Genomic DNA, 27,471 nt, shown 5'->3' with positions numbered 1-27,471 from the left:
CAACAACAACAACAACAATTGCAATAATTATGAGAATTAAGTGAAATGACATATGTCAAGTGCTTTGCACAGAATTGAACATACAGTAAGGGCTGAAGACTGACAAATGTCCTATTTATTATTTTTACTATTATTCCAACCTTCAGGCTATAAACTATAGGAATTTGATTCATTTTTAAACTATTCCCTTTCCCACAGTTGTTGCAATAAGTGGATATTATTTTTCCCTTAAAAAAACAATTTCAGAGAAGCTGAACAACTTCCTTAAGGTCATACAGCTAGTTAGTGGCAGAGGCAGGATTTGAACCTGACTCCAAAGCTTTGTTTGAACTGCCATGTAGAGTGTCCCATACACACATGTAAGGAAGAGTAAAGGTCAAAGATCATTTAGTTCAACCAGTCCTGTCTGGTCTCTCAGGCAAGCTAGTGCCAGGCACAGAGCTGGATGCTATAGGAAAAACAAAGGACAAATCCATACATACATGTACACATACACATACACATACACATACACACACCTGGAAGCAAGAATCAAGAGCTCTCATCAATTCAACCCTTTGGCAGTGACTCCTCTTCTTACGATCACTCTAAGGGACATAATAAGAAATGTAACTGACAGAGACAGACAAGGATGTTCATCAAAGCATTGTTTATATTGTGGAAAACCCAGGCAACAACCTTCAAGTCTAGCATTGGGAGAAAGGTGACATAAGATATTCCACATTCATATGATAAAATGTTTTGTAGTCAAAAACCAGATCATTATGAAGAATATTTAATAATAAAAGGACATGCTCATGAGATAAAGTTAGGGAAAAGCAGCAAAATAACTTCATATCTATAGTAAGATTCCAATTTCAAACAACCTGAAAGAAAATACTATGAAATTTTAATGTGGTTATTCTTCTGTCATAACATTTAGTTAATACTTCTTTTCTTTTGTGTCATCTAATAGTTTCCAATTCCTTAAAAACTACAGATGAGTTTTCTTTTTCATAGAAAAAAATAATTCTTTCAAGTGGTTCCTAACTGAATCTGCTCTAAAATCTCTTGCCAGTATAAAATAGTTCATACAATATGACCCCATTTATGTAAAATAAGTATTTTATATATAATATATACATATACATGTGGAAAGGGAAAAAAGACTAGCAGAAATACAACTACAATAAATATACACCTCTTAGTAATTTAAAAATTCCATTTTTTTTCTTAGTTATTATTTCTTCCCAAGTGGTTACCCAGCATCTATGTCTGAATGATCTAGTGAAAGGAAATTCTTGTCACTGGCTTCTTCTATAGCCTGTGTCATTGCACAGAGAACTCATCATACCTGTAATAATGAATCTGGCACTTCTATTGAGGGGGGGTCACCTATATGACAACTTGGACTGGCATAGGAGCTTCTCCAATTCTGAGAAGAAAAGTAACCAGGAAAGCAAAATGTGGCTAGAGTCCAAAGACGGCTGTTGGGTGACCAATGCATGTGTCAACCCATGTGTCAATCTTGCTACCTACTACTTCTTGTGTTGGGAACAAATTCTGGAACACAGAAATCTAGTCCTGCCTCTGCATCTCACAGTACCAGGAAAACTACCACTATCCAGCCATTCCTTTATCTTGCAAGGTTGTACCAGGGCACACTGTGAGGGGGCATGTCTTACACCTGTCACTGACTGGCACAATCATTTCCACATGCACAAACTCCACAGGGCAGGCCATGCTGGGAAGGCCATATGTACAATGGTTACAAGCACAAGCAATGGAGTCAAAATGCCTAAGATGGAATCCTGGCTCCATCATTTGCCAAGTGATCTCAGGAAAGTTAATTAACCTTCTCTGTGCCTTAATTTAAGGAACTCCAGTGGCAATGGAAGAGCTCTGGTGGTGTAGTGGTTAAGGCATCTGGCTGCTAACCAAAAGTTTGGTGGTTTGAACCCACCAGCTGCTCCATGGAAGAACGATGAGGCAGTTTGCTTCTGTAAAGATTTACAGCCTTGGAAACCCAATGAGTGTCACTATGACTTGGAAATGATTCGTTTCCAGTGAGTCTGATTTTTTTTGGTTTAGTGGCACAGTAGTTAAGGCATTCAGCCACTAACCAAAAGGTCAGTGGTTTGAACCCACCACCTGCTCCACAGAAAAAAGATGTGGCAATCTCCTTCTATAAAAACATATAGCCTTGGAAACCCTTTGGGGCAGTTCTTTGTCCTAAAGTGTCTCTACGAATTGGAATTGACTCAATGGTAGTGGGTTTGGTCTCTCAGTTTTGGAGTCCCTGAGTCATACAAATGGTTAATGAGTTTGTTGCTTACCAAAAGGTTGGAAGTACGAATCCACCTGGAGGCACCCTGGAAGAAAGGCCTGGTGATCTACTTCTGAAAAATCAGCAAATGAAAACTCTCTGGAGCACAGTTCTCTGACACACATGGAGTCCCCATGAGTCGGAATCAACTCGACACCAACTGGTTGGGTTAACCATTGGCTCAGTTTCTTCATCAGGTAAATAGGAATATAATACAGTAGTTTCCTTAGAGGGGTGTTGAGTGGAGTGAAATAGCTAATATATACTAGATGTTTTTGGAATGCTGTTCTGGCTCGATGACTATCAGTGTGTCATCATCATCATCTCAAGGCTTCGTGCCAGGGAGCCAAAGGAAAGCAAAGATGAGAAAGACAAAGGGGCCTCCAAGAATTTGTGAGCTGAAGGGAAGGGCCTCAAGATAGTCCAGCAGTAATTAGAAACCAAGCTCAAGTATAATGACCACAAGCCACGTACAAAAGGGCAAAAGAGGATGGAGATTAGAAAAGGCTTCCCAAGGGTAGTAGTGATTGAGGGCCCAGTACCAAGTCCCTCACACACAGGAGGAGCTCAAAGCTGTTTGCTTAATTAAAGAACTAGGCTGGGAAAGCTGGGGAGAATTCAAAAAGTAGCCATTCTGGGTGAGGAGTCTGGGGCAATGGAAATGAGAAGGGGGGAAAAAAAAAGGCCAAGAAGTGAGAAAGCACAGAACACATTTCTGGGATTCAGAACTCAGGCCAGGAGCTAAAACCTAAGGCTGGACCAGCATGGGTAGGGAAGCATCAAGAAGGGCCAAGGGTCCCCTCTTCTTTCCACCCCAGGTCTCAGTGAAAACTTGTTCCCTTAGCAAATCCTGCCTGACCTCTGACCAGAGCAGGTCCTGTGCTGTCAGATTCCTCACAGCACTTGCTGCAGGGAGACTTCCATATACTGGTCTAGTCCTTTGAAAAATGCCTGATTCTTGCACTAGATTGTAATCTCCACAAGGGTGTAAACTGTGCCTTATTATGTTTGTCATTATACCCTGTGCCTGTGCAGCACAGCAGTAATGTTGCTGCTGTTAGCTGCCATCAAGTCAAGTCTGACTCATGGGGCCCCATGTGTACAGAGTAGAATTGCCCCATAGAGTTTTCAAGGCTGTGACCTTTAAGAAGCAGAACACTGGGCCAGTGTCCTGAGGTACCTCTGGGTGGGCTCAGACCACCAATTTTTAGACTAGTAGTTGAGCACTAATCATTTGCACCACCCTAGGACCCCCTGGGACAGAGTATCAACATAAAAAATGTTTGCTGAATGATAAACAAATGAATAAATGAATGCACGAAACATGAAACAAAAGAAGAAGAAAGTCATCAAATTCAGACAATTTTCTCACACTTCTTCTAGGTACCAGCCATGGTCTGAGGCAGCAATGTTCTCTCTGAAGATGCCCGCCCAACACATGAAATGGAGAAAGAATGTATTATTGATGTATTTTGACATCCTTGACTAAAAGCTGTTACAAAAGAGGCAAAGTATTAATAGCTATCATCTCTCAAATTTATACTATACTATTCAAGTGCTGAGAAGGCGCTCTAGTGGTGCAGTGGTTAAGGGATTTGGCTGCTAATCCAAGAGGTCAGTGGTTCGAACCCACCAGCTGCTCTGTGGAAGTAAGATGAGGCAGTCTGCTCCCATAAAAATTTACAGCCTTGGAAACTCAGTGGGGGTCACACTATGAGTTGAAATCCACTCAATGGCACTGAGTTCGCTTGTTTGTCTGTTTGACTTGAGGACTGATGGAGCTCTGGTGGTGTGGTGGTTACAGTATTCAGCTGTTAACTAAAAGGTCAGTGGTTCGGACTCACCAGTTACTACACAGGAAAAAAATGAGGCAGTCTGCTTCCATAAGGATTACAGCCTTAGAAACCCACGGGGCAGTTCTACATTGTCCTATAGGGTCACTATCAATTGGAATTCACTCAGTGATAGTGGGTTTGCTTTTTGGGTTATTGAAACACTGAATTCAAGAACTTTTTTAAAAAAAAAAAAGTACTACTCATAACACTTGAGGCCCTCTACATCTCCTTCCAGGGAAGCTCTGGTAGCTTAGTGCCTAAGGCACTTGACTGCTAACCAGAAGGCTGGCGGTTCAAACCCACTAGCCACTCCTCGGAAGGAAGTTTGGGCAATCCTACTTCCATAGTGATTACTGCCTCCGAAACCCAAGGAGGGGTCGCTATGAGTCAGGGCTGACTCGACGGCACATAACAACAACAACAACAACAACCTCTCCTTCCCTTCCTCTCCTGGCCAAGCAATTTTGACCCCAGAACCAATCTGAGATAAAAAAAAAAAGGATACACAGTGAAGCATCGTAGCCCACTGCAATGGAAGTAGGCGGTTTTTTAGGGGAAGGAGGTGGAGGGTGGAAGGTTTAAATCACCATTGTAATACACAACACAAAGATGATTCATGCACATGTAGCACAGCGGGAAAGGCTTTCCCTACTAAGTCCCAATAAAGTTCCTGAAATCAGGCCTGGATGGATATAGGATATTTCAACATCCTACTGGGGCTTTAAGGAGCTCTGGTGGTGCAATAGTTAAGTGTTCAGATGTTAACCTAAAGCTCAGTGGTCTGAACTCACTCAGTGGCTCCACAGGAAAACAGACCTGGTAATCTGCTCCCACAAAGATTACAGACTAGAAAACCCTATGGAGCAGTTCTATTCTGTTACATGGAGTTGCTATGAATTACAATCAACTCAACAGCACAACACCCAACAACAGTGGAACTTGGCAGTTAATTTAGAATATCAGAGTGTTAAGGAGCATTTTTCTCCAAAGAAAGATGAGTAACCAGTATTTCACTTTACCCCAGAATGAAAATTAATTCATTTCCAAACAACCATGAGAAAATGAAACACACTGCCGTCAAGTCATACCCGACTCATAGTGACCCCTCCTTGGGTTTCCAAGGTTGCATCACTATGGAAGTAGATTGTCCAACCTTCCTTCTGAGGAGTGGCTGGTGGGTTTGAACCGCCAGCCTTCTGGTTAGCAGTCAAATGCCTTAGGCACTATGCTTATGCTGCTGTTCTGGTTACCTAGTACCACCCTGACAGGAATATACCACAAATGGGATGGTCTTAAAAAACAAGAGTTTATTCTCTTACAGTTTGGAGGCTTTAAGTCCAAGTTCAAAGTGCCAGGCTCTAGGGGGTGGAAGCCCCTCAGCCTTGGGCTTCAACTCTGCCTCCAGCTCCTGGCCCACTGAAGCTAGAGGCTTTTCTTCACTGAGACAGCTGCTGGCTGCTGAGGCTGCCAAGCCCAAGATTGACAAGTAAAAAGGGACGGTCCTGATATTACCAAATCACACAGCAGGCCATTAATTCAAGTCCATTGTAAGTCCCAAGGTTGGCAGAGCATGGCAGGCTGCTGAACAACAACATGGCTACATACAGGGTTCCATAAGGTGCCATAAGTTAGAGACCATTCCCAAGGCTTCTCCTTATATACAGGAAGCAGACTACATCCCAAAGGCAGCTACTCAGCTGCTTGCGGTAGGTCCCACCATGGAGCTGACTGCCAGTCTCATCATAGGAAATAACTACCACCAGCTGCCCAGCCACTCAACCAGGCCCAGCCAAGCTGACATACAAATTTAATTACCACAACTACCATAACTCCTAAACAACCATGAGGTGACATCTAATATGACAAGTCTTCTCAAGATGCCATTTTGGAAAGTCCATGTGTTTGTGCATGCATACATATACACACACACTTCACCTTTAGATCCCTGGGGACATGGTTTCTCCTTGGAGTTTAGGTAGCACTACAGAGAGAAGTCAATGAACCTCCACAGCTGATGGTTGTGGCTAAAGACAAAGCAAACCTTGCATGCATATTTGCTCTGTCCTTACAATGTGGTCAACACCCCTGAGCCTCAGTTTCCTAAGCCTGTAAAATCCATTCATTCCCATATTCACTCATTCATTAGTTATGCATGTATTTACTGATGGAGACTGTTAGGGGAGCCAAGAACAGAGCAATGGACAAGCCAGGCAAAGCCCCTGCTGTGGGGAGCTGACATTGTCTAGACAGAGGGTATCACTGACCTCGGAGGATGAGTATATAACTCAGAAACCAAAACCACTGCCATTGAGTTGATTCCAACTAATAGTGACCCTTTTTGGACAGATTAGAACAGCCCCATAGGGTTTCCAAGGCTGTAAATCTTTATGGAAGCAGACTGTATCACCTTTCTCCCATGCAGCAGATGGTGGGTTTGAACCACCGACATTTTGGTTAGCAGCCAAATGTGTTAACCATTATGCCACCAGAGCTCCTTGTACAACTCAGAAAGGCTAATAATAAAAATAATGGTTGCTGCCATTCACTGAATTCCTACTCATGCCAGGCATTGAGCTGAGCATTTAATTTTCATGATCTAATTTAATCTTCATAACAAAGCCAATAAGCTAGAGACCATTTCAAGAGGTGAATAGGAAATAGAGAAGCTAAGTAACTGCTCAAGGTCATATACTAACCACAAGTGGAGCCAGGATTCAAACCCACAGCCCAACTTCCAGGCCCAGATTTGCATGCATGGCTGACTTTCAGGCTCAGGATGCAAAGCCATGAATGACGTGAAAGCTCAGGATTCGAACTCACAGCTAACTTCCAGGACTATGAACTTAATTCTATGCTCTACTGCTTATGCCTGGCCCAAGCAGTCAGTGCTCCTGAGATGTGCATGTCATTGTTCCTGAGCTGCTCGGGTTATACCTCAGCCTGCCCTTCCCAAAGAGACCATAGTCCCTGGCCCCAGACTCCGCAGTGAACACAACACACTTGTTGAATGGATGCTAGTTGTTTTTTTTTTTTTTTTTAATTTGGCAGTTTAAAGCAATTAACGTCATTTAGTCAGGCATGTTATTAAGTCAACATTCAAGGGAGGTGGATCAGGGGAAATGAATATATCAGGTTATATAAATACCAATTTACTCACATCTAAAATATTCAACTTCATCATATGTCAACAGTTTCAGTCCTTTTATTTTTGCCTTTTACATTCAAAGATGATTCTATTCCCATATATAACTCTAAGAGCAAGTCTGTAGTACAAGTGCTCCTGGGAGAAAATTTTAGCACTAACGTAGAGAAGAATTTACCAATGTGGTATGTCACTTCTGCCTCCTTTGACATTAGCACTACTTTATCTTCTCTCTGCCATTCAGCTAAGTCTTCTTGTCATCTATAAAGTTTATACTGGTGTGGGTCTGTTGACTCTTCTAGATTTCAAGCACCTTGAGGCAGGGCCAGTATCATCTCCATATCTCCCTCTACTCCCACAGATGCCTGATGCAGACAGTGGCAGGACAATAGATGTTGGAAGAATGGATAAACACTGGGACAAAATGAAAGACCAAAAAGCAGAAGTCAAGTGCCTCCTATCTCCTGGTGAAGCAGACTGGGAAGTAAGGCTGACCTGCCATCCTGTGGAACCATCCATCAGCAGAGAGGAGCCTTCATCCCCCATCAAGTGCAGGCCCAGGCAGAAGCAGTGCTGCCCCAGGTTCCCGACCTCATCAGTGTCAGAGCCTAAGCTAGAACCTGGACTTGTAGACTCCTAAGTCAGGGCCCTAGCCTCTGTAGCTCTGTGACTCTGGTCTGGTCACATCAAGCCCAAACAACCAAAAGAAAGGGGAACCAAACTCAGGAAATGGAGATCCAGATGACAAGAAGATAATCTCTTGGGAGGAGTGAGATAACCAAAATAATCTGTAGAAAACAAACAAACCCGAAACAGAACAGTCACATTTGTATCTGGGGGGTAGTGGTCCTCCAGCTGGCTCCTCCATCAGTAGCTTCCTGACCTTGGGCCCAGTTTCTTCAAATGCAAAATGAGATGTACCACTCTCATTGGCTTCCATGTTATGAGGATCAAATTAAAGGATGCTTTTGTGCACTCATTCATTCACTAAACACTCTAGAAGCATGGCCTCTAGCCATGCAAACAAGGACAAGGCATCATTCCTGGCCATAGAAAGATGATCTCTGGTCAGACAAGGCAATATAAAAACACATAATTGCCCAGCAGGTGCAATAACAAATAGCAGATGCTGTGGATGCTCTGAGGAGGAGGCGGCCAGCAGAACGTAAATGCAAAATCACTTTGTAAATTCTGTAAGAGCTAAGCAAAATATTAGATGTTCTTAAGAGCACAGCTCACCCAGCCCCCCCTCCTAGCCTTCTCTTCTCTTTCCCTCATGTCTCCTCCCCATTGCTCCTCATCATGTCACCCCATATTCTGGTTGCCTCTGCCTGGACCTCCTATAATGCAGAACCCAGTGATAACACTCGAGACCAACTAAGGTGGCTGTTAGCAAAAAAACAAACCCACAGCCATCCAGTCAATTCCAACTCAGAGCAACCCTATATGACAGGGCAGAACTGCCCCATAGGATTTCCAAAGCTATAAACCTTTACAGAAGCAGACTACCTCATCTTCCTCCCACAGAATGGCTGGTGGGTTCAAACCACAGACCTTATAGTTAGCAGCTAAATGCCTGCCTTAACCACTATTCCACCAGAGCTCCTTTCTCCTAGCAACAGGAAAAAGCAAATACAAACATAGTTGAGTATAGACTTCACAATCAGGCAGCCCTGGGTTCAAAAACCACCACCACCATTTAATAGCTGTATGACATTGGGCAAGTCACTTCCTGAACCTTAATTTCCTCATCTAGAAGTTGGGGCTATCACAGTACCTATCTCATGGGACTGCTGAGAAGGTGAAATGAAATTTATGCAAAGAGCTTAGCACCATGACTGGCTGCTAAACAGCACCTATCATTATCTATCACTATTATTGGGGAAAAACACAGCTTTGGTCTCAAAGATCAATCAGTGCTGCACCTTCCACAATAAAAATGAACTCATCTATAATTTCTCCTGGTATCATTTACAACACTGTTTCTTAAACACATTTATTAGGTTGTAAAATCAATTTATCAATCACAGTCAGCCTTAGAAAGAACAGTAGAGAACAGAAAAAGATAGAATGGAAAATACCAGATTGTGCTACAGAGAAGGTAAAGTAATATTACATGAAAATTGTGTTTCATATATGAGGCTGTGTATAATGGGTTATAATGAAAAAAGCATTTCTTACTGTGGCTCAGGGTCAAAAAAGTTTGAAAGGCACTGACTTTGAGAGCAAATGCTGTTTTACACCCAACATGTCCCCTGGGGGAGCAATCTTTGTACCTGGGAGATTAGGAGCAGCGTTTTATGGGAAGCAGATGGCATCTTTCATAATGATGTTCACCCAACAATTTTCTGTTAAAGGGCTGGTAACCACAGGTCCCAGTAACCTATTTGGTAAGAAGAAAAGCCACCAGTGACAGGTCAACAAATTTATCTCTATCTTACAAATTGGAGAATGGCCACTTAATTCTGCTTGGTGATTTCTAAAGAAAATGTCTCAACAATCAGATGTACGCCTGGTACCTTCTGACTTAAAAGTCATCAGACTTGCTCCAAAGCCCTTATTATTATAGCATAGAAATCCTCCATTCGAGCCATCCACTCCGGCAAAGGCTGGACTCAGTACTGTGCTTCAGGCTGGGTTACAGGTGGAGCAGCAGAGACTCCTTGTGGGCACACAGGTGTGTGAGCAAGTCCACCATGGAGGGAAGAGAGGGAAGGGAGGGAGAGAGGGTCTCCTAAGGGGAAGCTAGAGGCCTTCTGAGAATCATTCTCTAAGCATAGTCATTGGACCATCAACCTCAGGATCACCTAGGATATCTGTTATCATGCAGATTCCTGGGCCCTGGGCCATACTTACTGAGTTAGAATATTGTGGAGTGACAGCCTGGAACAATGCATTTTAATAAGCTCCCCAGTTGATATTTCTGCATACTGACTCGAGGTTTAGCAGCTAGACAAGGGCAGCAGAGTCAGCTGTGTCATCGGGGGAATGGCATGGACGAAGGCACAGAGGTGTGACACAGCCTGATGTGGTTGTGGAACAGAGCAGTATGCTGTCACTGAAGCAGTCAGGGTGAGGTTGTGAAAGGTGGCCACAGCAGCAAAGGGATTTTGGCACCCAACCCAGCTCTGCATGCCTCATTGAGTATTCAATGGGTGTTTGTTGAAGCAGGAAGGGATAGAGGGAAGGAAGGAAGAAAACATTTCCAGCATTTGGCCAAAAGCAAATGTGTTCTTGTAAGTGTATTAAGACAGCTAAAGATGTTCCAAGCCATGATATTCTAAAGCATTTGATCATTTGAACCTCTATTCAAAGGAGGTTTGTAGCCTTGGGTTTCCAGATGAGTTATCATTATTGAATAAACACTTGACTAATTAATTATTCTGTTTCCTACTCAATTCACTTAGCCTATAGAGATAGTGTTAGGAGCTCTGGTAGTGTAGTGCCTAAGCCACTTGACTGCTAACCAGAAGGCTGGAGGTTCAAACCCACTAGCCACTCCTCGGAAGGAAGGTTGGGCAATCTACTTCCGCAGTGATACTGTCTCAGAAACCCAAGGAGGGGTCGCTATGAGTGGGGGCAGACTTGACAGCACACAACAGTAACAACAACATGTAGATAGTGTTAAGAAGGGGAACTTTCCCTGATGACACAGTGGGATCAAAATTTTGGCTGTTAAAAAGAGATATGTTAAGGGAACATTTTCTTGAGATGAAATTCAGGTTTAAATGCAATGTGATCTGAGGAAAGGTAGCAAATAGTCCTTTTTGAAAGAAAAGGTAGAACAAGTTCTAAGGGGAGCCAGAAATGAGTTTGAATGTACATGAGGTAGAGAGCAGGGTGGTGTGGGATAAGGGCTGCCTCCTTTTGTCCTCCAAGAAGCCCACTGTGAGATATGGAGTTCATCCTTCCCTCCATGGCCCCAGAGACGAGGATGATAGTGTATCAGGCCTAGCCTGTTCCTGGTTCATTGTGAGACTTGAGGCTGGTCACCTAGCCCCACAAACCCTAGCTGAAGGGGTTGATTCCCAAGATCTCCCCCAGCTCCAATGTCCTCTCGTTTTCTTCTAAACAAGAAGGTCAGGCTGGAAGGTGGAAGGTGGGTGTGGGATTCTGGTCACTGGGGGTCACACAGGAAATTCCAAGTGTGATATGACCTGGGTGGTCCTCTGAGCATAAAGTTTCACAGTTGTCATGGAGGACTAACATCCCAGGGAGAAGTTGGATGGAAGACTTCTCTGACAGCTGCGCAATCCTGTGTTGGGTCCTAATACTTGGGTAAAGCGGAGGTGGAGCTAATCATCTTGCTGCAAAACTGCCCCCCCATTAAATCCACAGAATTTAATTCCTTCTTCCCACCCAGCTGCTCCCCCTCACCTCCCAGGGGCTGTACTCAATACAGGGGCTGTACTTGATGTAGATTCTGAGTGCCTCCTCCGGCCAGACCAGGAAAAGGAGGCCACAGAAGCACTTGCAGGATGCTCGTGCAAACAAAAATAACATAAACTCGCTTTATGGCCATTCACAAGGATTCCCTTCCGCAGGAAGGTGCCTGAAAACAGCCCATGCATGGTGTCAGTGTGAGGTCTCCCCAGTGTGGGTAGCACTGTTCTGTGAATGCCGCATGTATGTGCAGCAGACAGAGGAGGAGCAGCCTCCAATTGCCCGCAATGCACAGTTTCAGAAATCCAGTTCCAGCAACATAGATAGATAGGTAGATAGATAGATGGAAGCCCCGCACTGAGAAGGTGAACTCACATTCAGCAAACACTATGCACACACTCTTGACTCTAGCTTGTCCTCAGAGGCCAGGTAATGACCCCACATGAAGGTGAAAGGGGACAGAAATTAAAATTCACATTCCTCTCTCAAGTCATTGGGAAAGTGGCATTCGAGCGCTTTATGGAATTAACTGCAGCGGCTTCCTAATTGCCTTTGCTGAGATGCCTCCCCCAGGTTGGTGGTGGCGGCTGTGGCAGCCCCATCAGTCTCGCTTGGTGCTCTTCGTGCACCCGCCCAGCACTGCAGTGCTCCCGCCCGGCACTGCGGTGCTCCCATGGCAGCTGCTGGGCTTGGTGCTGCAGAGGCGCCCAGGACCCCTCAGCTCAACCCAGCTGCGATGCTGCCGGGGAAGAATTGGCTGTGTTTTCAGGGTGCTGACCAAGATGGGCTGAGACGCTACCAGGGGCAGGGAGGGGGTCGCCAGGCTGAGAGAAGTGAGGACCAGCTGGCTCGGCTGTCTGGCAGTCCCTGCTGGCACTGTGAGGGTTGTGGGTGAGGGCACCATCTGCAGGGCTCAGAGCTGGACTGCCGGAGCTTGAAGGCAGCCCCCACTTTCTGAGGCATCCACGCCTGATAAGCGGGCTCATAAAAGCTGGCGTTGAGAATAAATAGGGTAAGGATGTGAAGGAACTGGTGCTTTGCCTGGAGTCAACAGTGTTCTTATTTCCACCATCAGCACGTCGAGAGAAAGGCTCAGCTCAGCATTCCTTCCTTTGTTTATCTGTTCATTCATTCATTCATATATTCCACAAACAACCACTGATGCTCACTCCATAGCAAGCTCTGTGCTAAATGTCGATGGGGCACCCTCTCCCAACAGGAAAACCAAGCCTGGTCTGGGGAATTTAAGGTCTAGCACACCAGTCTCACCCATCCTGAAGGAGATAAGGGGTCCTCATGGTATCTCACATCCACAGACCTGCCAGGGGCACAGATAGGTCTGCTGGACTTGTTCCAGGTGAAATAAAACTGAACCTAGTGAGTCTAGGGGCTGTGACTTTCAAGGCAGCTGTCAATCAGGCACAGAAAAATAGGATTGTGGCTTCACTGAGAAGAAAAAAAAAAAAAGCACAAATAAACATCCAGGAAAGACAAACAAAGAATGGGAACAAAAATAGAGGAGATAACAGTTACCAGGCACTTCCTGGATGTCCAGCTCTATGCTAAGACTGTCCCATGCCTACATGTCTAATCCTCACCATGACCCCATTTTGCAGATAAGGAACCTGATGCCCAGAAGTCAACTAGAAAGGGACAAGCTGGAAATCAAAGCCAGATCTGTCTAGTCCCAAAGCCTAAACTGGCTCTTCTATGCTATCATCCATTACCATAATGGGTAATATACAAAGGAGAATTTAACCAAATTCAATTAGACTCTCAAAAAGGCTTCTCAAGAGTCAGACCTAATGAAGGGAGGGCTGCCACTCAAAGGAAATTCAAAGACAAGCAGCAGCATTTTATTATTACGAAAGGGAGAACTACAGAAGCTAGGGGGTTTACTGGGCCCTCCTTGAACTCCTGCTCTTGCACTCTTTAGATTCCGTATTATGAAAGGAAATGACAATGCATCCGGACAAAACCTAGACCAAGAATTCTGCTAGGGAAACGATTTAGGGCAGGGAAGAAGTTTCCACCAATTGCCCTAGTGACCAAACACCGTGCCAAGACCAAAGCACTGATAAAATGGCAGGTTCGAGGAAACACCCAAATGCCCTTTCTCTGGCCCCATCCCACCCTAGTCTCCTAAACTGAGATTCACATGACCCAGGTTCCAAGTCTGCAGAGTGACATTCTCTGTTTTGTTTCTGCAACTCTAAAATGGGAATGATAAAACCAATCTCAGGGGTGGTTTTGAAAGGATTAAATGAAATCATACAAATAAAATCCCTGTTATCATTATTTCTGTTACTTTCTAAGAAGCCCTTGTGGCGCTTAGTGGTGGGCACACTGGTAGAGGTCTCAAAGCAAGGGCTCCAGAGGGCCTGATGTTCAGTAGCCAACACTTCCAGGCATGTGGGAGCAAATCCTTGGGAATAACGACAACAGCAGCCCACCTTTTCTCAGAACTAAGTGCATCTTCTCGTTCAGGCCTTGCAACTACATCCCGGAAATGAGTACTAATGTGCTCATTTGATAGATGAGAATGGTAAGGCTCAGCAACTGACTTGCCAGGGTTATACAACTAGTCCCTGGTAGTGTCTGGATCAGACCCAGATGGACCTGACCCCAAAGCTAGGACTCTCAACTCTGCCCAATTCTGCCTTCCCAAGACCAGTCAAACCTCTTAAAAGCAGGTTTTAAAAACTAGCAATCCTCTGATTTCCTTCTAAGTCCATACAGAGTTCTTATCATAAAGTATTTGTTTCACGCAAGGAAACTGAAAATTTTGCTGTTTTCAAGTAGAAAAGTCCTGCTATGGCTCCCTAATTCTGAAATTCTTGTTTTCAATGTCGCTCACTACCTTTGTTTTGAAAGAATATGAGCGGTGACCCTTCCTGAGAGGATTACATCTTATTTCAGGTCGACCAGATGACTCCTCATGTTGTGACATACTCCAATTTGGACAAGGACTGGGATTTTTAAATTAGTTACCAGTTTATATGAACAAAGGGAAAATAAGCCATGTAGATTCACACACCACACATACACACGGCCTTCATAGGTTTACATGGTGGTGGTTCCCTTAAAGCCTGTTCTCTGCATCGGTGTACAAAAACAAAGCCTTCCATCAGGACCCAGGCCAAAGATAAGAAGAAATAATATTCAAACTTCAGCATTATCCCAGAAGCTAAATGACTATCATTTATGTCAATGGGGCAAAAAATCTATGCCCATTGAACTGTTGGTACATGATACGATCATATTACGTTAATAGAAATTTCACTGATAATGGAAACTGGTAGGAGGCTAAGAGTAAAGCTGTATGTTATGACTCGAGGCCAAAGACTACCTGCATCCAATGGATTTACTGCCTCCCACACGTATTGTTCTTTTTACAATATTTTTCCGCCTCTGCTTCAACAAAGCACAATGAAAAATGCGTATGGATGGCACAGATACAAAGAGCTGAGTGCCTGCTTCTGTTTTTCTGATTTTCACTTTGGTTTGCAAATTACAGTACAATGACAGAGCAAGAGCAAACGTGAACCCCAAAACTGCCCACCTTGACTGTGCAAGGGAATTTGGGAAAGAAAGCAAAAATCACCTACCTCCCTAGAGATGTAATAAATGCTTTGGTTTGCCATTGTTCCTCTGTCGTATTAAATGTGTATGACATACATTGCCTTAATTCTATGAACTCATCAGGGAATCAAAATGATAAAAATTCCAGGAGTCTCTCTCAATCTTCATTAATAAAGAAGTGGGAAAATACAAACAAGAGAGTAGCCAGGGAACTGAGGTTTCCCATGTACCACATATTGGTCTAAACTACCTCGCATGTGTTATTGCACTGACTCCTCCCCAGAGCCCTGAGACTTTTCTTAGTTCCATTTTATCATTGAGAACCCAAGGCCCAGGGAGATAAAGCCAGTGAGCAGCAGGGCAGAATTCAACCCCACAGCTTGTGCTCTTCTTGTACAATCTCTTTTCAGCTGTGCATGGCTTATGGTAATAGAAATGTGTTGTGAACTGCTGCCCAATTGGCACTCAACTCATGGTGACCCCTATGCTAAATGGAACAAAATGTTGCCTGTTCCTGTGCCATCTTCACAATCAGCTGTGGACTGCACTGTGCAACCCACAGGATCTCCATTAGCTGATTTTCAGAAGTAGATTGCCAGGCCTTTCTTCCTAGTCTGTCTTAGCCTGGAAGCTCCACTTAAAACCTGCTCAGCACCATAGCAACATGCAAGCTGCCACTGACAAACAGGTGGTAGCTGCACGAGGTGCACTGGCCAGGAATCAAACTTGGGTCTTTCACACTGAAGATGAGAATTCTACCTCTGAACCCCCAATTCTCCTCTTTAATGGAAATCTAGATTCTTCTAAAATCAGATCCTTGATTCATTCCTGGGGGCAAGAAAGTTAGCAGCTGTAAAGAAATGGAAAAGGAAATGCAGGGTCAAGTTTACAGCATGGGAGGGTATAGACTCAGGATTCTCACAGGCCAATTATATCTTCCATCCTATTTTAACCCACAGAGACCAAAGTCTCAAGAAAATAAGTTGAATAATTATGTACCTAGTATACAAACTCACCATACTTAGGGCCCTGAACAAACACATGAACTGTGGTTTGACTTTTTGTGAAAAACACAAAGGGAAAATGTTTCTTGGTTTCTGCAGAAGAGTCAAGTCCTCATGTCTGAGCTGAGATTGGATTCCTGATAAAGTTGCCTCTTTCTCTGACAGTTCTACCTTCCAGGCCAAAAACAGTTGGAAGGGCTGCCCAATACCACTGCCTCTCTCTGGCCAGCCAGCATACCATCAGTCAACCCTGCCACCCGCTGTTAAGAACAGTTTGCGTTCCCTGGCACAGCTCAAACTGCAAGTTGGAGAAGTCGTTCCTAGCTCTGTGGTAGCCCAATAGCCCACAATGCTGGTCTTCACTGTCAGAAGAGCATGTGTCATAAAATCCCACCTGAGAAGATACCTAGGAATAAAGAAACAGCAAGAGGGACCATAGCTCCCCATCCTGCAGTGGGTCCTAAGAACACAACTCCAGCCCATGCTCAGGTGGAATCAGCCCACACAGGAGGCATGTGCTGCAATGAAAAGGCACGGGCTTGAGAGTCTTGAGTCCCAGCTCTATCATGTGGCAGCAGGTAAGGGCCAGCTCTTCCACCTCCCTGAGCTACAAACCCTACCTGTGAAAGGTAGATAACATAGGGTACCTCTAAGTAGGACTAAGGATTAGATCAGATGCCTTACATCACCAACTTAATCTTTTCATGGCTCATGGGACATGTATCATCCATCTACATTTTCAGCCTCTCAGGTCTCTTGGGAAGTTGCTATCCCAATGGTAGTATATGCTGCTGCCTGATGGGGACCTGCATAACTGTGTGAATCTGAAGAAAAGGGCCTCACCCCACCAATCCTACAACCAGAGTCCACTTAGGACATGTGTGTCCCACATAATTGCATCAACATCTGTATTACCTCAAGCAAAAAAAAAAATTTTCCCTTGATTTCAGCATGTCTTCCATGACAGAAAACACATGGTATCAACAAAAAATCCAAAAAAGGAAATAATTGTCATGAAAGGGTTAATACAGAGACTGCTTTGCTTCTTCTCAACACTCCAAGAAAAATATCCATTTCCTTCCAGTATAACCCTAATCAACACTCTCTTGTTTACCTGAGCAGTTACGATCTTGGAGGATTTGCAGACTCTAGCTCTGAAACATTTGCAACACAAGTGGCTCTTGGACACTTTTCTGAACTATTCAGCCCAATTAGAACCACCAAAATGTGTGCATATTTTACTTTTAGTACTGACTTCTTACTGACTTTCTATGCTGATTATAACGGCTTTATATATAAACAATTTTTTAGAGTTATGCTGCTACAATAGCAAAAATCCAACCCCATGTTTGTGTCCACATTTACTCAAAATGGAGCTGCAAGTTTCACCTATTCAATGTCTTTAAGAACAGCATTTGGTTGCAGATGTTCAAAGGCCAAAAGGCAGTAATAGGAAGGCTTCTGAAGGAAGCTCTGAAGATGAGGAGGGCAGTACCAATGGAAAGAGCCAGAAAACACGGGCCATTAGCTCTCTGCCTTTTGGTGCTTCCTGTGAGGTGGTGATAGATGGCAGGCCCTGCATATTGCTTCACCCACCTGTCCCTCGAATGGAGGTAGCCTACCAGCCCCCAACAAGATGCCTTAACCCCTGACTGTCTCTAGCATAGTTCCCCAGAATGTTGTTGGGAGAAGTCTAGAGCTCTTCAAGACCAAGTAGGAAGAATGCCTCAGAAAGTAATGCAAGGAATGCTGTCTAAGAGGACAAATGGATTCATGAGTGTCCGTATCTGACTTCTGCATAAGTCTCCACAGTGGAGGGAGGTGGGGACTGGCTGCATGCACTGGGCCTCACTCTAGGTTGTGGGGGCAAATACAGACATTTTCCTTAGCATGACCCACAAACTAGCAGGGGAGGAGGTAGGGCAATCAGCAGGAAGATTCAGTTCCACTGGGCATCTCCCCTGTCCTCAAGAAAGGAGCTAACTACAGGGGGCAGCCCTGGCAGAAACTGTTTTAGCTGTAACCCCCTTCTTCTCTGAAGTTCATGGTTCCATGAGCTCCTCCCCATCAGGTACTAGATCGGGATCACCTCCCTACATCCAAACTCCTGGCACTCACTGATTCATTCATTCACTTTCATATTTAATATATCCTTAGATCCTACACAGGTTATGTTCCATATAGGCTATCTGAAGAGCTTGTTTTGTATAATGTGATTATAAAGACCACAACCTGCTGGTAGAAAGCTTTTCTGTGTCAGGTACCATAATAAGAGCTTTGTGTGATATGAATTAGAAGGTACTGTTCTCCTTCTACACTTAAGGGAACAGGTTCAGAAATGTCAAACTACATGTCCAAGGCCACCAAACTAGGAGATGGCAGATTTGAGACTCAAATCTAAGTCTATCTAGCTTCAAGACTGTATCGTCTCAGCTATTATCCCAAGTTTGTCTCTCAAGTGATTTTCCAGATGTTATCTTATCTCATCTTCCCAAACAGCCAATGGGGGAGAGAGTGCAGGTATTATTCACATTTAGTCAAGCAGAAACTGAGGTTGAAAAAGATCACACAAAGACCAAGGAATGCAGCACCATGGTCAGACTTCCAAAGCCCAGTTGACTGCCCATTAGCTGGTCACCTAGGGAAAGTTGTTTCACTTCTGGGAACCTCATCTTCTGAATCTGTCACAGAGGTTTAATAGTTGTCCTTGCCTCACTGGGTTGTGTGGAGAGAATTTAGTAAGATGACATATGTAAAGCACTTATATCTGATGTGCGAGAACTGCAGAGCATCTTCAAGCTATTATGACTATTAAATTAGGCAAGTTGTCCCACGCCACTCAGGACATACAGAAAAGATAAGAAGACAGATGCCAGGACTCCTAGGTCAATGACTTTTCCTTTAACGACAATGCATCTCCAAAGATGTGCCATCTCTGAAAATGGCACTTATTATTGTGGAATTCATAAAAAAAAAAATGATTTCATTGGAGAAGGAACTAAGGTGGGCAAGGGAAGCCTCCTAGATTGAGTGGGGCTGAGGCCAACAAAGTAAGCTGAGAGGACAAGCTGCCCAGAAGGGAAAAGAAAAAGCCAAAATGAGAACAGCCTTTCCTGAAGGAGTCTTAGCCAGGGCTAGCTTCATTGGCTCCAACTTGGCTTAGTGCTCTGCAGTCACCTTCTTTAAATTCTTCGGAGTTGTTAACAAGGGACCCCACATTCTCATTATGTACTGGGTCCTACAGATTATGTAGATGGCCCACATCTTAGCAGGTCCTCAGATTCCAGTTGCTTCCAAAAGCCCCGATGTTGGACAGATCCATACCTGGTGGACTAGGTCACTCAGGTCTGCCCGAGCACCCTGGCTCACTCTTTCAAGCCAGCCTCTCTAGTAGCCCAAGAGGATAAGAACAGTCTTTCCCTCAGCAGGCAGCCTCTGGCACATTCTGGGATAAGCAGCATCCATTTTCATTGGTGCATGCACACATGCACATACAGACTTAATAAGTATAACGGTAATGACTTTTGCAAGTCCCTAGTGTCTGACGGCAGTTACTTCACCTAAAGTGGATAACCAGAAGTCTGTTTTGTGAATCCACAGTGGTTCCAATGCTGCCCAACTTGCCTGTCTTGATCATTTACATAGATAACAGATCTTTTAACCTTGGGAGAATGTTATTCTCCAGTAGCAAGAGCCAAGATAAATAATCAAAAGTACACAAAGTGAAGATACGGCCATCTATTTCTTGTCAAGAGATAATGCTCTCCTTTCCAATATGGCCTTGAAATACCCATTAATAGTTTGGCTTCAAGCTGCTTATTTTCATAATCTTGATTTGGGGTAACTGGGAAGCTACGAAGCACATAAATTTAATACACTTGGTCAACTGAATGCCTTATTTAAACAGCTTTGGAATGAGCACCCAATTACTATTGTTCAACGCAAATGGAAACTAAAATGTTGACCATTTATTAAAAACTTGCTGGATCCTTTTCTAAGTTTGTAAAATAACTTTCTTCTGAAAACTGACAGACATCCCCTAAAATGCATCAGCAATGCAAATGCCTAACATACTGAGGGTAAGGTGGAGCACAAGCCAGAGGACTGCTTTGTAAAGGAGTCTCTGAGACCAGCTTTACATTTCAGGAATAACCACCTCAGGGGGAGTCGGCTGGTACCTAAGTACTAGGTACACTCAAGAGAAATCAATCACCCTCCTCTTCCTCACTATGTCAGTTTCTGCCCTTGAAGGAGACGCTGAGATTTAATGGACCAAAGCGAGCTGATGAAGATTTTATCAGTGTTGCCAGAAGCCTGACATTAGGAACCTTTCTTCTCATAGAATAAAACACAAAGGCATCACTGCAGTCACTCGAGATGAAACATAATCCATTACGTCTTTTGTAAAAAATTACAATAAAAGGGGGGAAAAACATGTCTTATAAGCTAATTCATAGGTTGGCATTTTATATCTATTTAATTTTTTTCTCTGTCTCAGCCACAGCAAACCTCTACATCAAATCAATGTCCCAGGGAACACACAATTTGCCAAAATTCTCTGTCTGAAAGATGCTATGGGTCTCAACTCAAGAGGTGGTTTTCAGCAAGTACTGTGATCGCAGAAGATGGGGGACCCCTGAAATAAAAGCCACTCTCTTCTGACAGAGGATGCATACTTGGATGAAGGAAGAGCCCATTTGCTGGCATTTATGATTGCAAATCTAGATTAATGGCAGACCTAAAACAAAGCACTTTGCATGAGAATGCATGCTTCTTAAGCCCAACACACCAAGCCATTCATCAATCAGTGTAAGTGGGAGCACTAAATACCAAATGAAAATCAATTAATGACTGAAAAAAATGGTTAAAATCTCAAATTTGCACTTCTATGTATACAGGAAAATTTAACACTTGGAAGTGCCAACAGGTGCTCAGGGGAACAGTTTCATGTATTTATCATTCTTATGCATCCTAAAAAGCGGCTATATTTCCTTCACAGACTGGAAACACTGATTGTGCTTGCCTATGTCCGACAGATTTAATAATTATTAAGTGGTTTGGTATTCGTGTATTTACCTGAAAGCACACTGGTATCAATATCATAGTGGGGGTGGGGGGAATGAAACCAGCTTGAGGTCATCATCCTGATCAGTCAAAATTAACTGTCATTATTGGAATAAAAACCTAGTCTTCCTTTGATAAGAAAACCATGCCTGTATTTTCATTTCCCTTAATTTTTAGTTTAAAAAAAAAAAAACTCACTGCCATTGAGTTGATTTTGATTCACATCAACCCCCACTGGGTTCCCAAGGCTGTAATTTTTTACAGAAGCACATTGCTTCATCTTTCTTCCACAGAGCTAAGGGGTTCAAACCACTGATCTTTTTGGTTAAAAGCCAATTCTTTAACCACTATACCACCAAACCAAACCAAACCAAACTCACTGTCGTGGAGTCAGATCCAATTCATAGGGACCCCTCCTTGGGTTTCCAAGGCAGTATCACTACAGAGGTAGATCGCCCAACCTTCCTTCCAAGTGGTTGGTGGGCTTGAACCATCAGCCTTCTGGTGAGCAGGTAAATGCCTTAGGTACTATGCCACCACCAGAGCTCTTTAACTTTGACTAGCATCTATAACTCTTCTGACCAACATGAGCTGCAGTAATTCTTGAAGGAGAGAAAAATAAAAGTAGAAATATACCCAGAAAAAAAAAGAAAAAGAAAATGAGACAGAAAGAAAGAGAAAAGAATGCAGGAAATACACAAATAACAAAGAAGCTCAGACAAAAACTACAGCAAATCTACATCACACAAACAAAAATATTTGGACAGCAAGCCACCATATATGAATTTATAAGTGAAATGATATAATGCTGAAGTAAGATGAACCAACTGAATGCTAATTGGTTGACGCTACTCCGTTACTGTCCTTGTGATTGCATTAATGAGACCTATGAACCAACCTGAAAGATTAAAAACTGTCATTTCAGAAATCGCAAGACTTTTTGAAAGAATAATTTGTGCACAAAAAGTCCAGTAATTTGAAGTGGTGCTGTGTATTCAAGCATCAGCAATACAGGAGGAAGGCATTAATCTTGCAGGATGGCAAGTAACTGTGTTTATTCACCAACAATGTTCAGTGCCTCCCCCATAAAAGCAATCTGTAGAGTGTCAGGGTTCCTAAGGGCAGCACAGCACTGCTACCAAATTTCTGATAAGTGAATACTCCTATTTAATTATTTAAAAGTTCATTGATTTCCACATTGATGAAAAGTCATAATTATCAAAATGGTTTAAAGAACCAACCTTTTACTTTGCTGACTCTGTCCTGTGGAAAGAGACATCAAGTTTATCTATTAAAGCCACTCTCTCAATAAATAGTTGATAACGCAAAGCCTGGTTGTACATTCCAAGAAGTACATGCTCGGTAAGTGCTGTATAAGGCGTCCAAGGTAAATGTCAATTCTTTCCTAGCATTAATGGCAAAGATACACATTACCTGTATTTCCACTGTGTATTTATCATCACAATTCTGGAAAACGTAATTGGAACCCTTCATTTCCATGAACATTCATTCCCTGAATGCAGGTCTAAAAAGAATGAAAAACCCAGCACTTGCAGAATTCTCGCTAAGGAGGAGGAAATGAGAATCACGCCTTTTATTTTGAATGTTAGAGGTGTAGAGCCCGTGAGTTTAACAGCCTAGGTTACTAAACCTACTAGAATGCTTCTCACTGAATCCTAAAATTTACAGCTAATGAAACTATGCCTCCCCTAAAGAATCCAAACAAAGCTCATTCTTTGGGGGAAATGAAGCAAGACAGAGGCAACTGAATACTGGCATGAATATGTCAAATAGGAAAGTAATTAAAAGTTGAAGTGAATCGAAACCCCTGCAGTACCTGCCAGCTAAGCAAACAGGAGACATATATAGCAGCACACTAGCGCTTCCCTTGCAGGGGCCCGTTATTCCATAACAAATATAAAACCTCTCACGATTGACTCCAACTCTAAAACCCAAGTCCTGGGCTCTGTCATTCTGTACTAAAAGCACACAACTTTGCTACAACATGGCTTGCCATATTTTGTAGTATCAAAAATGCCCTCTTACAAGGAACCAGTGGTTGCTATTCCTGTGTTCTGTAAGGATAAAAAGAAGAAATAAACAGGGAAAAGTCTGGCATTGAATACCTAACACATTACTATAAGCCAAAGTAGTGAAAGCCATGGCATTAGACACAGAAACAATTGAGGAAATAAGCTTCCTTCTGAAGCCATGAAAATGAGGTACACTGTTAAATATTTGTATTTACATTAATGCAATCAGTAATAATGGTGCTGCCGTGAATTATATTACCTAATAAAAACCTGTTACCAAGATGGCAGTTTTCCAAGATTCCAAATACCTTAAAATAGATGGCCAATTATTATTTAACTTATACCTGAAATAACTTCTTTGTAAAGTTTTTGCCTTAGTGCAAACATTACTAAACTCCCATTCTAAAAATGAACATATTATATAAACTCACAACATGAAGTGTCAATTAGAGAAAGCACATAGAATACATAAAATTATATGGTGGGATATATTATACTTAACTGAAAATCAAATTGAAATGACCATGCCTTAAAAGTACAATTACAGTCTATTACACATCATGGTATTGTCACCTTTGAGTCCTCTTAACAAAGCTCTAACACATTTTCCAATCAAGCTTTCTACCTCATTCTGAGAGCATCTTAAATGTTAAGAATGCAATGATGTGATGGAAGGGTGCTACAGTTTGGACTTGGAAGAATAATTCCCTGGCAACCTCAATGCAAATGGCCAGAAACGTGAAAATAAGCAAGAAAGAAGCAGCTGTCTCCTTGCTTTTCTAAATGTGGTTATACTTCCCGCACTCTGATCACCTCAGTTCTTTTCCCATTCATACTCTGAACTCTCTAAACCAATGTCCATGGCTGAGTTTTACAATATAATCACATTTGGGAACAAGAGACCAAGATGGCCAAAAGGTACCTGCTAAAATGCTCCCTGAGTTGTCCAGCACTATCTAGCCATCATTCCTGGAGAATGCTCGCCAAGCCAGTCAAAAAGCCATGGGTATTTCAGGACCCTTATTGCAATGACTTTGGTTTCTTTGGTTTATTACAAATGATTCCAATTCAATTGCTAGAACCGATACCCACCCTGGAACCTAATGCCAAATGATACCTTACCTTCCCTTGGCATCAGATTACAAAATGCCAGGCAGCACCAAGAAATCACAACAAAGCCATAAACAGCTGGAAATAATTATACAATTGTCAAGCCGCACACATGACGAAAGCAAAGCTAGGCTTGTGAATTCACTATCATAAAGGATGCTGATGAGAAGGTAAGATAAGCATTTTAGTTGCTTCTAATTTGCTATTATAGACTCCAATAAGAGGGCTGATGGGGTTTTGTTCAATGTGAGTGTGTGTATATGCATGTATTAACTTCTGAGAAAAGTGAAAAAAAAAAAACCTTTTTCATGTGTTCCTACAAAATGTGAGTTAGAAAATATGTAAGCACAACAACAACCAATAATAATAATAATAAATCCACAGGCTCTGAAGGCATTTTTTCAGAGTTGCCACAATGAAACTTGCAACATGTAGATGAGAAACATTTCTCAAAAGTTATTCAAAATGTTCTCTTCTTTAAAAGCACAAGGTAAATACACAGGCAATGTGATAGGCCAGAACGCTGCACATCAACATTAGACACCCAGGCAAAATGCCAAAGCAAGGTAGAATAAAAGTCCAGAGTGAAAGAAAACGAACACAATTCCTGTAGTTTCCAGTGGGATACAGGTATGTAAATCATAAAGGAACATCTGAGCTTCAAGTTTTTATCAACTGCCTGTAATTCAATACATTCTTTTCCCAATAACAAAGTTGAGCAAACAATCTTTCCAGGGTTTTAAGGAGTACGGCTACTGGCAATGTGTAAGCCAGAATAACTTCTGTCATTCCATTTTGAGCTGATGCTTTATTACGATATTTGGATTTCATGTGAGAAACTGTTTCCTATAATGTTCCCCAAAATGCTACTCTTTGAAGTGGAATGCCATAAATAAAATACGTACTTGGTTACCAGGCAGCATGCATAACACATATGGTACATTGGCCCAAAAACCACATTTAAAAATGCTTAAAAGTTAACTTAACGATTTAAGCTGTTTGTACCCATTTTCAGAGAATTAGCCCCTCAAGGCCAATTTATTTTCTATCACTGAGAGAATATTTGGATTAATCCTGTTGATTTGCCAACTTAAAATTCTTTTAACTATTCTACTCTCTTCTCTCCGGCCCATTTTTAAAATTTATTTCTTGGCGGGGAGGGGTAAAGACTATATACATTTCTCTTAATGTAATGTTAAGCATAATGCTGTCTGTTTGAATTAAAATTGATGCAGCTTCTGATAACAGGCCAATAATCAATTCTCCATTCTCATTACTCTCCAGAATTATGTGGACACAGACCAATTTCTTAAGTTTGTAGACTACTCTCATAGGTTATTACCCGGCAGTGCAGCTGAGTGGAAAGATAACCACGTTCATTCTCCTTATCTGTAATGATGTAATGCATCCCAGCCCTGGGTCTAGATGATTGGGGAATAATGGGATTGTACAACTGCAGGGATGACAAACAATAGTGCAGCATCTTTCTCTGATACATTGAACCTCACGCCTCCAACACAAGGTGAAAGGCATCATAAAATAGGCACTCACTCTGCCCCTTGGATGAAGTTAGCATTTTTTGGCCAGAAGAGCATCTGCTTTCACACTGAAACAGCAATACCGACACTGAGAGGAGAGCTGTGCAAAAACACTCAGTTTCCCAGCCCCAGCCAGGACAGTGCGAGTGAGTACCCTGCTTTTCTTTGTGTTTAGAATCAAGTGTCATCTAAAAATAACCGGTTGGTAGGGAGAAGTCACTGCACAGTACAATGCCAAGAAACGGAGGATCAGAGACACCTCTGATAACTGCTGCTGCTCTGGGCTCACGTTTGTTTGGAAAACTAAATCTGCCTCCATTTTCTGTGCTGGAAAAATCATCACTTCCTGCCACCACTGAAACCTTACCTTTTGCAGAAGCTGGGAGCCAGAGTACTTAGCAGCAATGGATTTTATCTCCCCACCAAAAGCCGAGGCCCAGAGCTTCACCCTGCAGGGAAAAGGGCACAGGAAGAAATGTAACACCCGTGTCATAGTCAACACGCACGCACACATCGGGCTGAGGCTGAAGGAGTAGGGCAATATCAACATTTTGGAAAAAAGAAGAAAAGAAAGAAAAAGCGCCTTGGTAGAAACTGCCAGCATCAAACTGCAGAGCGCAGCGCCGGAGCCGCCCCCCCCCCCGCCCCCATGTGGGTCTCATAGTTCAAAATGCGCAAAGTCTCCCAGGTTCTCTAAAAAGACCATTGTGTTTTATTTCAGTAATTGCTTGAGGATTTGACCACCCAAACTAGCATCACCTGGCAAATACTAGTGGGAAGAAACCCACCCTCCCACCCTCTCAAAAAAAAGAAGTGAGATAGTAAGGTATCAGATAAGGGATAATTAAAGACCCAGTTAAGTTGTATTAGGTAAACAGGCTCCAAAGTTGGTGACACACTTGAGGTAAGCCTCTCCAGGTCTCACTCGCCAACCCCAAGGAGGGGAGCAGAGAATCCCACCCCAGCTTCGCCGCCCGACACCATTCCGGGAAGGCAGGTGCTAGAGGTGAGGCCGATGCCAGCGGCAGGTCTCCTCCAGCCGCACCTGCAGGCTCCCAAACTTGGACACAGAGAGTCTGGGGCCGCTGGTCCCCTCCCCGAGCGGCACAGGACCCAGCACTTACACTGAGAGCGGGATCTGCTGCTCGGAGCGCACCACTGCTCCCAGGGCGGCGTAGAGAAGCGCGGTGGCGAGGAGCGCCGAGGCCCCCCGGGACGCGCGGCGCTGCGAGCCGGGCCGGGCCATTCTGGGCTCCCTCCGACGCGCCGGCGGCGGCGACGAGAGCGGCCGCGGGGAGCTGAGCGGAGCGGGCGGTGGGTGAGCGCTCTGGGCTCTGCCTGCTCCGCGCCGCCCCGCCTGCCTCTCGCGCGCCGGGCTCACTTGGGGAGCAGAAAAAGGAGCGGGGGGAGGGCAGAGAAGAGAAGGGAGGGGAGAGAGGTGGAGAGGGAGGCGGGCACGGGAGGAGAGAAGGAGA

The 27,471-nt window shown here is 43.4% G+C and overlaps 1 protein-coding gene across 1 annotated transcript in view; it reads right to left on the bottom strand.

The window, feature by feature from the left end:
- Positions 1-27,242, bottom strand: part of CACNA2D3 (calcium voltage-gated channel auxiliary subunit alpha2delta 3) — a 1,513,414-nt gene extending 1,486,172 nt beyond the window's left edge. Inside the window, exons 1-2 of the mRNA XM_007937248.2 lie at positions 27,121-27,242; positions 26,364-26,445 (exon numbers count right to left, since the gene is read on the bottom strand). Coding sequence (XP_007935439.1) covers positions 26,364-26,445; positions 27,121-27,242 — 204 coding nt within the window. The remainder of the gene's footprint in view (positions 1-26,363; positions 26,446-27,120) is intronic.
- Between the last annotated feature and the right edge of the window lie 229 nt (positions 27,243-27,471).

Source organism: Orycteropus afer, unplaced genomic scaffold, assembly GCF_000298275.1.
Source record: "Orycteropus afer afer isolate SDZICR_OR568_19922 unplaced genomic scaffold, OryAfe1.0 scaffold00041, whole genome shotgun sequence".
Lineage (NCBI taxonomy): Eukaryota > Metazoa > Chordata > Mammalia > Tubulidentata > Orycteropodidae > Orycteropus > Orycteropus afer.
This window is presented reverse-complemented; position numbering and strand designations above follow the sequence as displayed.